At 42.5% G+C, this 12,307-nt stretch overlaps 1 protein-coding gene across 11 annotated transcripts in view; it reads right to left on the bottom strand.

The window, feature by feature from the left end:
• Spidr (scaffold protein involved in DNA repair) overlaps positions 1-12,307 on the bottom strand; it is a 280,374-nt gene that overhangs the window by 13,015 nt on the left and 255,052 nt on the right. For all 11 annotated transcript variants that reach the window (XM_028893301.2, XM_028893303.2, XM_037209972.1 and 8 more), the window contains 5 exons: positions 12,191-12,278; positions 10,473-10,616; positions 10,325-10,384; positions 3,267-3,471; positions 2,252-2,404 (listed from right to left, as the gene is read on the bottom strand). In XM_028893301.2, the coding sequence (XP_028749134.1) occupies positions 2,252-2,404; positions 3,267-3,471; positions 10,325-10,384; positions 10,473-10,616; positions 12,191-12,278 (650 nt within the window). The remainder of the gene's footprint in view (positions 1-2,251; positions 2,405-3,266; positions 3,472-10,324; positions 10,385-10,472; positions 10,617-12,190; positions 12,279-12,307) is intronic.

Below are 12,307 nucleotides of genomic sequence, written 5' to 3'. Positions count from 1 at the left end.
CCCAACAGCAAGAAAATGGATTCTTATGGTGAGAGAGAAAATTCACTTCAAAAGACCATATCCTGGGTCATAAAACACACTTAGCCATTTGAGAAACAGCAGCCAGGCCAAGGAGACCGCTCAGCATGCTCAACGATGTGCATGCTTGAGGACCTGGGTTCCAACACAGGGACACACATGAAGGTGGAGGGAGAACGGACCCCACAGTTGACCTTCACAAGTGTACATCTGCACCCACATGCACACATGCATGCACATGTGATAGTAATAATGAAAAATAAAAATGGAAGTGTAGAGCTGAGTAGGTGGTTTGCAAATAGAGGGCTGAGCTAGGAGGATTTTAAGTTTAGGGTTAGCTTGGGTTACACAGTGAGTCACAAAATAGTTTAGGTTACAGTAGGAAATCTTATTAAAAAAAAACAACTCACCGGGCGTTGGTGGCGCACGCCTTTAATCCCAGCACTCGGGAGGCAGAGCCAGGTAGATCTCTGTGAGTTCGAGGCCAGCCTGAGCTACCAAGTGAGCTCCAGGAAAGGCACAAAGCTACACAGAGAAACCCTGTCTCGAAAACCAAAAAAAAAAAAACAAACAAACAAACAAACAAAAAAAAACCAACTAATGGCTGGAGAGATGGGTCAATGATTAGGAGCACTTGCTGGTCTTGCAAAGGACCTGGGTTTGGTGCCCAGCAACCATATCAGGTGGCTCACACCTGCCTATAACTGCAGTTCCAAGACATCCAATACCCTCCGGACTTTCACAGGCTCCAGGCATGCATGTGGGACACATATAACTGTATGTCACAGAGACATACTAAAGAGAATGTCTGACAAACAACACAGAACAAACGAGGTACAGAGGTGCATGCCTGCAACTGCCACCCACATTCAGGACATGGAGGCCAGAGGACAGGAGTTCAAGGGCTATAGCAGATCCTGTCTTAAATCGTCAATAACAGTACATAGTCTAGAACAGGCAAATTTACAGAAGCAGAAAGTAGACTGACAATTTCTTAAGGGTGTGGGAGGCGGCATGTAACAGGGTTTGCTTTGCTTGTATTGCTCCAAGGTTATAGTGATGCTTATACAATTTTGTGAGCATATTAAAATACTCTGAATAAGTGAAAGCATGTAAAGGTCTGGAGATGTAGCCGACACCTCTGGCTACTGAGGGCATGTGTGCTCATGTGCACATAACCTTCACACACATACAAATACATATAATTAAAAATAAAATAAACATTAAAAATATAACTACCCCTAAACAAAACAACCACCCAAACAAGGGGAACAATGAGAAGGGAAGTGGGGTAAAGAGAAGGTAGTAAGTGGTGAATATGATCAAAATACTTTATATATATGTATGAAAATGTCATAATGAAATCCATTATTATGCATAATTAATATATGCTAAATAACAATAATAAGCACAAACAAGAAAATATCCAAAGTCTCAAGCAAGACACAGTTATGCCCTCAAGGTTTCATATTCTATGCTTGTTTGGGCCTGAGGTGGCTGCACGTGTTCTCTCTGTATGCATGCTCCCTCTTGATCTATTACCCAACCCATCAGTGTCCCTCCTAATGAAACCCACTCCTCTGTTCATCTTTTATTTACTTCTCAGTCACTGCATTATTGCCTCTCTGGGCCCCCTGCCTACAGGATGGAATCCAGACCGTATCCCCTCTAGTCTTCAAAGCTGGCTCCTTCAACCACTCCCTATGCTAACATTACAGGGTGTTCTCTGTGCACAGTTATGTTTGTGACTTCATCAACACTGAAGCTGCTCACTTCTGTGCACGACAAACTATACTCTTGACAGCTAGCTGTCCCTTCAGCTTCCTCTTGGTACCTCTCTCCATCATTCAGCCTACCCACCCTTCTCTACATGCATAGTACAGAGAACAACTCGTGGGACTTGGCTCTCTTTTTATACTGTGTCAATGATGGGGACTCTACTCAGGCCACCTTCATTTGCTGAGCCATCTCATAGGCTCAAGGATCCAGCCTTTGGGGAGCCTTCCTGGATATTACTCAGTAAGGTGACAGCCGCATTTGAGACACTGCGTCTTGTTTGTACACTTACCTGGTTTATATTTTCCTATATAGAATCCTAGTCTACAATTACAGACCCTCTTCTTACTTTGTTCCTATACACCTAATGTCTGGAACATAGACACCCAGTAAAAACTGACCGAGCAGTATAATTAAAATAATACACCATGTAAGACAGTGGAATTCTGCTACCCACCTTGCACACTGCAAATGGAGTTGACAGGCGTGAGGGAGCCCAGTTCATCCAGTATCACTGGGCCAGGCAGGTCACAGGAACTAGCATCAGAAGGCACATACAAGAGGGATTTTTGGGGTAGGAGGACTGTCCGCTCAACACAAACAATCTGACCTGCCATGGAGATACTTCAGATTATTCAAGCAATTAAGGGAAGCATGCACATTCCAGGCAGTCTCCTTTACCAGCCATTGCAAATTTTGTAGGAAGAAAGGCCCAGATATGGGCTTGTCCCTTCCTTATGTCTGGCATGGCCAGCATGCAAATGTCACATGGAAGTACACCTTAAAGCCCCCAGTGAACAATGGTGGAAAAGAACACAGATACTACATTCAAATACAACTGAAAAGGGTGAATTTTATGATATTTGTTATACCTAAATAAAATGGAAAAAAAAGTTTGTGTTTGATCTCAAGAAAGAAATGGACTGACCTAAAGCCTACTTCTTCTTCTTCTTCTTCTTCTTCTTCTTCTTCTTCTTCTTCTTCTTCTTCTTCTTCTTCTTATTATTATTATTATTATTATTATTATTATTATTACTTTGAAAAAGGGTTTCACTGTGTAACCTCGGCTGGATTCTAACTTATGATACTCCTGCTTCAGCATCCCATGTTTTGGAGTTACAGGCCTTTGTTACAGGGCCAGACATACACCATGTTCTCTAGCTTTTGTTTTATTTTAAAAAGGGACATTTAGGCCATGACTGGAGGTGGTTTCCATGTAAGCACAGGTGCTGTTAACAGAGTCAAAGAGCGGCCAATGGTGCCTCCCAGTGCTACTACAGCTTGGGGTGCTGGCTCCTGTCAAGTGGTCTTGGTCAGTGAGAGCCCATGGTGGGTAAGATGGCGTCTCTACCCCCACCAGACTAGGCTCATCCTGGGCTCTGTGAAGGTCCAGCAGTATTGAGCAGGATGGGGCAACAGTACAGGAACTAAGCAGTCAGTCTAATTAAAGCAATCAAGAGGAACCAGCGTACCCTTGTCTTGGAGAGCATCCCTGAAGAGTATGTTATGAGGCACAGCCATGGTGAGTCCTTCTAGAACTTCTGGGCCCAGCACACATGAGGGGGTTACATAGACCAGCAGGGTTTTGGGAAGGCAGTAGTCCCTTTCATCCTGTATTTGTAGGGTGACATCAGTCACCAGCAGCCAGATTTCCTTTTGTGCCAAAAGATTCTTTAGCTACAATTTGAAAAAACAACAAACTATTAACTATGCATATCCAAAACCTTTAAAAGCGATATTAGAAATTATTTATACTCATAATTTAACATATGATTTCACAAACACTTTATTTATTATTTTTTTTCGAGACAGGGTTTCTCTGTGCAGCTTTGTGCCTTTCCTGGAACTCGCTTTGGAGACCAGGCTGGCCTCGAACTCACAGAGATCCGCCTGCCTCTGCCTCCCGAGTGCTGGGATGAAAGGCGTGCGCCACCACCGCCCGGCTCACAAACACTTTAAAACATATAATAAAATTTACAAACCATGGTTACTAGTACTCACTGATGCAGTTATACCCTCTCCATGGCTGTAAGGGCTCCTCTAAAGGACACAACACGGCCCTCACTGGCAGTTTTCTATTTGTTGCTTGAAGTATTCAGGGAAAACTCACTGTCATTCCCTCCCAGGCCTATGTCTGTGTGGACAGAGAGCCGTTCTTTGTTTTGTGGACCCATGGTCGCTATGGATACCTATCTATTTCCTGAGGGTTAGGAACAGACCTCATGTGACCTGGCAGAGGACTTACAAAGCAGGTGTCATAAATCTGCTGCATGTGTAGCAGGTTTCATTTTTTTCTAGTTTTGTCTCTCTTTTCCCCTTTCCTGATAATTTTTATGTATATATATATTTTGTCATTTGCAGGAGTTGCGACACTTTTGGAAGTTCTAGTAAACTGGCATTCTGTCTTTCCCAGTGGGTCAGAACTTACATCAGTCAAGTCACGAAGAAAGTGAGGGCCCAGGACCTGAGATCCTGGCTGCTTTAAGAGTTCAGTTGTTATGGCTGGAGCAGATGGCATGCTTAGGAGATGTGGGATGGGGTAAAGAGGGAAGTTAATATCATTAGGGGGTTGATTACATAAAATAAATTAGAGTAAATATTACAGAGGGAAATATAAATATGGCCAGCTTTCTCCTTGTCAGGGAGGAAAGGTTTTATTTATTTATTGGGACTGAATTCCCTGTGGAGCCCAGGGTCCTCGTGAACCTCTGATCTCCCTGCTCCCATCTCCGAGCCGCCACATTCTGCTGGAGGGGAAGCTACACAAGGGAAGTCTGGAGAAAATTCTGTTGTAATCATCTACGGAAGGAGGAACGGGTGTGCAACATGACTTTGGGCACACATACCAGGTGTGCACAGGGATACATCCACATCTGTCTCCTCGCTCTAGTCACAGAGAAGGTCTGAACATAATTACATTCCACCTGAAGCAAGACCATCCAGAACAGACACTGTCTTTTAAATATCATTTTCCCTTTACCAGCACTCCTTGAAGACAGGGCTGATTCTAAGGTCTAAAGCCCAAAGAGCAGGTTCAAAAGATGGTTTAGTGGATACAGGAGCCTGCGGCTAAGCTAGACAGTCTTCCACGTGATGGAAGCAGAGCTGAATCTTGTAATCTGCCTCCACATGTACCTGCACAGCACACAGACACAGACACAGACACAGACACAGACAGACAGACAGACAGACACACACACACACACACACACACACACACACACACACACACACACACGGAGAAATCAATGAAAACAAACCACCAAAGGTCAGCTTGAAACATCTTACTGTGTCAGAAAGGAAAGATTCAAAGAATGATGGATCAGCTACTTTTCTGTTGCTGTTATAAATACCACAAACAAAAGCAACTTGGAAGAGAAAGAGTTTATATTAGTTAATAGTTCCAAAGGGACACAGTGCATAATGATGGGAAAACATGATAACAGGAGTATGGGGCTGGCTGGGCAACCAGGAAGCAGAGAGACCACATTTCAGCTGCAAACAGGAAGTAGGGAGAGAAAGGGGGGAAAGGAATAGCCCACTCCAAGTGACAAACTTCCTCCAGAAAAACTATTATTTCCTAAAGGTTTCATGAACTTCCCAAACAGCGCCACCAACTGGAGACCAAGTATTCAAATACAGGAGTCTTTGGAAGATATCTCTCATTTAAAACATCACATATGTTGACTATGTTCCAATGACCAAGGAGATAGCTTAATTCTGGAAAAACATGAATACCAAAAGAACAATAGTAACAGATTATATAAAACCTATTGAACAAAAAATGAGAGGACTACACAGTGCAGCTTCCTTCAGATTGTCATCTATGATTTAGAGGTAATGCAGCTGTAATAGGGTCACCTAGGATGTTGACATGCCTGTGTTGGCTCACCTTTTAGTTCCTAAGGCCCCTGAGCAGGGTTCCAGGCTCACGGGGCCAATATGCTCATCAGAGATGGCTCAGAAGAGCAGAGGCTCCCAGCTGACCAAAACCCACATAGCACTGTCAGCCTTGGACATGGAGGGAAACTCTTTTTATATTTTCCCCTCCCTCCCTTTCTTCCTCTCCTCCCCTCTCTCTTCCCTCCCTCCCTCCCGCCTGCCTACTTACCTACATTGTCAAGCTGTTGAAAACAAAGATGTTGTTGTTGTGCTATAGTGAACCAATGTTCAGTCATAAATGAAAAACCCAAACCCAAACTGATATCTGTATTACTCTCTCAAAGGGTAAAGGATTTTCATTGAAGAGAAGGCAGAGAGAAAGTAAGAGCCACAGGAAGGAACAGAGAATCACAGCCTTTCCATTGGAATTGTGACTCCTTCCTGGACAGTGGAAGGAGGCTCACAAGACTCAGGAAACTCATGAAATATGAAGATTCACAAAGCCCTCCCCAGTGTTATGTATTCAGTAAACAATGACTGTGGGAGAGGCACTTAGAAGCCCTCCACATATACTTCTAGAAATAACCTCAACCTTAATAAACCTATTGGTTTACCAGGCCAAATAAAAGTTAAATAAATAATAATAAAAAATAATTCATTAATCCATTTTGACATAGTAGGTCAATGACTAAGTGAACTAAGTGAGACAAATGAAAAGACAATTGTAGCAAAATCACACCTAATAAATTATCATTTGGTCACTATCAAAATATAATTATTAATTCAGACAAGAACCATAACGGATGTTAAAATGAGTGAAAGTTTGATAAAAGCCAGGATATTTATACAGCTCAAAGTATCTTTCAAAATATCAGTAAGAATTAATAAGTATGAAATATTTGTTTGTCAACTTCAAAATTAAAAAATCCTGGAAAGCAATGTGACCAACTGAAAAGCCATCACTGTTCTGGAAGGAATCGGCTGTGAGCCTCCTGATGTAAACATACCATTACCCACGTGGCATTTCTGTCAAAAATGCATGTTAGACACCAGGCAAACTGAAACTGAGGGACATTTTACTAAGTAATTGGTCCATGGTCTTAAAACAAAGCCAAAGTCATAAAACATAAGCAGCTGAAAGAGTAAATGCACTGAACAGTATGTGCCGAGTCCTGGAGCTAGGAAGGTTACTTCTGAAATTACCGGAAAACTAACATTTGAAAAACTGATAAATATTCCAAAAGGGGTAAAACTGGAAATGCTCTTCATCAATACTTGAGATTTGGCTATGGTCTGTCGTTCAAATGACTGAGAGACCAACATCTTCTAATTTTCTTTTCTTTGTTTAATTTTACATTTCATTATTACTATTGTTCTTGTTGGGTGCTCACAAGCATGCAGATGCCAAATGACACCCTTATAGAATTGTTTCCCTCCTTCCATGCTCTTCATATGGGGTCCAGGGAATGAGCTCAGGTCATCAGGCCTGCCTGCTGAGCCATTTTTCCTTGCCCCCTATCTTCTTTTAAATTAACTACCAAATTATTTCTACTACTAAGGTATAAAAAAGTCAGTAATAAGAGTATCTTTTATAAAAAGGCACCAATATTCAATAGCTAAATTTTGTTTAAAATAAATCTTTTCTTGTGCATAATTGCTTAACCTTGGGAGCAAACAAGATCTTTTGGCAGATGTATTACTTTTCTCATCACTATGACAGAATACTTGAGGGAGGATGCTTCAGGAGGAAGAAAGGACTTATTGGCTTGCAGTTCTAGAACACAGTCAGGCATTGTGGCAAGGCCAGTGTGTGAGGCAGCAGGTCTTACTGCACCAGCAGTCAGGAAGTTGAAAAACAAATACTAGTGCTCAGCGCACTCATGCTTATTCAGTCTCTGTATGGAGGTCCCAAAGGGTCACTGCATGAAAGCACTAGGGTGCTAGAGATGCCAGGACCACAGGACGTCCTGAGGAGGGCTCTAGGCATGGGGTGGAGCTGGGCCAAGAGAGAGTTTGTGTGTTGCGGGTACACAGCCGGAACGGTAGGACCGGTCAAGCTGTTTGGATCCCAGAAGATGCCATCAGCAGCTCCACATGCCAGAGACAGAGCTTCAGGATTTGGTGTTTTTCCTGCTGGGCCCCAGTCTTGTTTCACTATGACCTTTCCTTGTCATGCCACATTCCCCTCTTTTGGAATGTTTCATTGTATGTTAGAAGTGTAACTCACTTTTATGTTACAAAGGCCATGGTTAAGAGACTAAGTATTAGAAGAGATGCCTCACTTACACTTTTGCACAGTGTTAAAACTATTAAAGACTTTTGAGATCAAATCAAATGCATTCTGCTTTATGGGAGCCATGAGCCTATGAAGGCTCCTGTACCCTTTATGCCTACAACACAAGAACTGCAAAGACAATGCTGTTGTGATCAAGATTGAATGTACCCCCTCCCCCTTGGAGCATAGCTGTAGTGGCCTTTGTCCATTTTGTAGGCTGACTCTGGAGAGATCCAACCCAAGGAATGGTACTACTCATATTTAACCTCTTTCCATCTCATTAACCCAATCTAGAAACTCCCTCCAACATGTCCAAAAGTTTGTCTCCTAGGTGATTCTAGATTCTGTCAAGTTGACAACTAATGCTGACCATCACAGTAGGTAAATGGACAAATGAGCTTTGATATAGCTAGATAATAAAACACTTATTACTGAGTGTTATAGGAAATGAGCTCTCAAGTCACTGATGAGACATGGATGTCTAAATGCTTAGTATGGAAAGAAAAAAGTCAATCAAAAAAATGTGTGTACTCCATAATTAGAACATGCTGGTACTCTGGGTTTCAATGTTTGCTAAAGGGTCGGAAGGAGGAAGAAATGAATAGGGAGAGCACAGAAGACTTCTATGGTAGTGTAATGATTCTGTCCCAAATTACAATTGAGAATAAGGGTCATTAACTAGGAACTCTAGGTGATTGTGTCAACTGTTAACAAATGTACCACTCGGTGAACATGTTGATAACATCTATGAGGCAGAACATAAATGGGAGATTTTTACCTTATCCTTCATTCTGATGTAGACCCAAAACTGTTCTAAAACATAAAACCCATTAAAGAACTCTTGTTTTTAGTCTGTTTATTTTATTTTTTTGAGACAGGGTTTCTCTGTATAGCCCTGGCTATCTTGGAACTCACTCTGTAGGCCAGGCTGGCCTTGAACTCACATAGATCTGCCTGCTTCTGCCTCCCAGATTGCTGGGATTAAAGGGTTGTGCCACCCCCACATGGCCTAAAGAATTCTTATAGCTACATACAACCCAGAAAAAATATTTGAACATAGACGATAGTTATGGATCCCCAACTTGTTCCTAAGCACAGGGCCATCAGACACCCCCCCCACTGAAAGCCAAGCTGATTGCCCTTGCATATTTGGAATCTATTTATTGCTTGTAAGGCTGTCAGTATATCTACCCAGTCTCATGAGGTAGCACCCTGTTGTCGTGAAGAGGAGGACTCCACCTGCTGAGTGTATGACCCTGTCTTCCTCACTCTCAGTCTTTGTATTACAGCATCTCCCTGTAGGGCATCTGTACCACTAATCTGCATAGTTCTGTGCCTAGAATGTACTCCGTAATAACAGGAAGTCTCAGATGTTCATGGTGTCATCATATACCAGGTGCTTTGCAGACTCACTGAAAACCACAGAACCAGACTTCAGTTTGCTTCAGACTTAGAGAAAGTGCTTTTTTCTTTCTTTCTTTCTTTCTTTCTTTCTTTCTTTCTTTCTTTCTTTCTTTCTTTCTTTCTTTCTTTCTTCCTTCCTTCCTTCCTTCCTTCCTTCCTTCCTTCCTTCCTTCCTTCTCTCCCTCCCTCCCTCCCTCCCTCCCTCCCTCCCTCTCTCTCTCTTTCTTTTTTTAAATTCCTGTTCATTTGTTTATGAATATCAGTATGGCTGCTTTTAAATTACTGAGTAAAACTGGCCAATTGCTACAGAAACTATACGATCCAAGAATCATAAAATACTGACTCTCTGGCCTTTTACAAGAACATTCTGCCCTCTATTATATAGTTGAGGGAGAAGCTAATAAACTGTTTATAATGACACAATTTGAATTTTATTTATATATGTACTACCCACCAGTAGCACAATTAGAAGTTAAGGAACATATTATTTTGGTACTTTTATAGCTTTTTCACTGACTATGGATCAGGAAAAAAAAATGTCTGCAATAGATTCCTAATAGAAACAACTCTAAAAGAAACCAAAATTAGCCGGGCGGTGGTGGCGCACGCCTTTCATCCCAGCACTCGGGAGGCAGAGCCAGGCGGATCTCTGTGAGTTCGAGGCCAGCCTGGGCTACAGAGTGAGTTCCAGGAAAGGTGCAAAACTACACAGAGAAACCCTGTCTCGAAAAACCAAAAAAAAAAAAAAAGAAACCAAAATTATAAACAGAATGCAAAAGAGCTCCACAGAGTTTACACAGAGAAGGATGGCTCCAAACAAGGGGGTAGATTATGGGTTAACTGAGATTTTAGAGATATTTTTCTATTATGGCATACCACTAATTTCTAAGAGATTGTTCAATAGGCTAGAGAAAGAGAGCGTGAGGGGAGACAGACAGACAGACAGACAGAAAGAGACAGAGGTATTACCTGTGGTCTTTGATAAATCACTCTGCCATAGAAGCTACAGCGTGTGCCATGCCCATCAGTCTGGAAAGGCAAACAAAGATAGAAACATTACACAAAGCACAGGAACAGCAAAAACCTTTGAAGAACCTGTTAGAAACACAACCATTACCTGGAGGATTTCTCGTAAGCAGTGGACAACTGGAGGCCGATAGAGCTCAGAAATGGGGTCCCCTTCAATTGTATCGACGTGTCCCAGGCTCGGAGGCACAGAGAAGATATAACAGAAGGTAGGAGGAGGCATGCAAGTCTTCATCTGTTTAGAAAGAATACTATTAACATAAGTTCTTTAGTATTCACATGATCAGGCTTGGCTTAATTGTGCAGGCCTGGGATCGCAGCTTTCGGAGATAAAAGGATCACAAGTTCAAGGCCTACCTGGACTACAGGAGGACTTCATGGCCAGCCTGAGCTACTTAGCGAGACCTATATAACTCAGTGGTAGAGCATCTAGCACAAAAGAGGCCCTAGCTCCAATTCCTAAGACTGAAATGAATGAATACAGACACACACAGACACACACAGACACAGACACAGACACAGACACACAAACACACAAATTTGCCTTAGAATGTATGTTTCTCATGGGGAGACTAGGTAAGAAATGGGTTACTTTGTCCATGTGTAAGAATATTTCTGTACAGATTTAAGATTTTATTTTAGATTTAGTCTTCATGCCAGGCATTGTAGCATCAGCCTGCAATTTCAACTCTTGGGAGGAAGAAACAGGGGTATCAGGACTTCAAGGTCATCCTAAGATACTCAAGGCCCAGTGAAAACAAAACAGAGAAGAAGAAATCTATTCTTCAGAGTATACTGAAAGTACCATTAAGGAACCACTTCTTATATAATCTGCAGACAGGAATTTTGAGAAGGACTTTGCTCTCTGGCACAGACTCACATGTCATATATGTAGCACTCTGCTAAAAAGCCAGCTACAAGAACCTGGGGAGATGGTTCAGTAGGTCAAGTGCTTGCCACAATACTCAGTTTCTCAGAAACCTGAAACAAGCTAGTGCAATGGAACATCAGTGCTGGGGATGGAGTCAGAAGGATCCCAAAGGCTCACTGGTCAGGCAATCTGACCAAAATGGTGAGCTCCAGGTTTAAGAGATAACCTCTCTTAACACTTGAGGTGGAGAAGCAATACTGAAGACAGGTATTGACAGTAAGCTCTGTGCTTACTGTCAGAGAGAATGTGCTTTGGGAACTATAGACTAAAGCAGCCACCCAATGAACAAGCTCAAGGGTCAGTAGAAGAAAGTTCCTTATTCGTTTTGCTGCTTCTGAGTCACTACGATGACAATGTGGTGAGGAAAAGGGAACTTTCCGTTATTTCTGGATTCTACCTAGTGTCTCTTTTCCGATTGCTGCTGAGTGTTGACTTATAAATGACTGCAAAGGAATGGGAAGGACACGATGTCTGCTTTGGGATGAGGCTAAGACTCTGACTTGCAGCAGTGAGGGAGGAACTGAGTTTGATTGAGTTTGCTGGCACACACCTGTAATTTTAATACCTGGAAGCTGAGACTGAAGGACTGCTCTGAGTTAAGGTCAGTACAGGCTCCAGACTGAGGCCTATTTTGTATTTCTCACAAAAACCAAAATACAAACCAAATTCATCAAGAATTTACCAGAGGAGCAGTGAAAAGAACCATCAGAATGTTGGCACTGGAGATGAGCTGCAGTCTGTCCTAGCATCCACACATCACTCCAGACAAAGGAACAAGCTGCACAGTCCTTGTTGCCCAAGGAAAGGCACGGGCCATCTGACTGCAGTAGGACTGCTTAGCTCAGCTCTGACAAGGTGCTCTCCAAGGCTCGGCTTACCTCTTCACTGGGCTCACCACAGGAAGGCTCGGCCAGAGGCATCGCTGGGGGCCACATAGTGTCAATTAAACTGAAGAGCCCTGGTGTCCTGGGACAAGAAGAGATACCGTTAGAAGT

This window comes from Peromyscus leucopus, chromosome 12, assembly GCF_004664715.2.
Source record: "Peromyscus leucopus breed LL Stock chromosome 12, UCI_PerLeu_2.1, whole genome shotgun sequence".
NCBI classification, from domain to species: domain Eukaryota; kingdom Metazoa; phylum Chordata; class Mammalia; order Rodentia; family Cricetidae; genus Peromyscus; species Peromyscus leucopus.
This window is presented reverse-complemented; position numbering and strand designations above follow the sequence as displayed.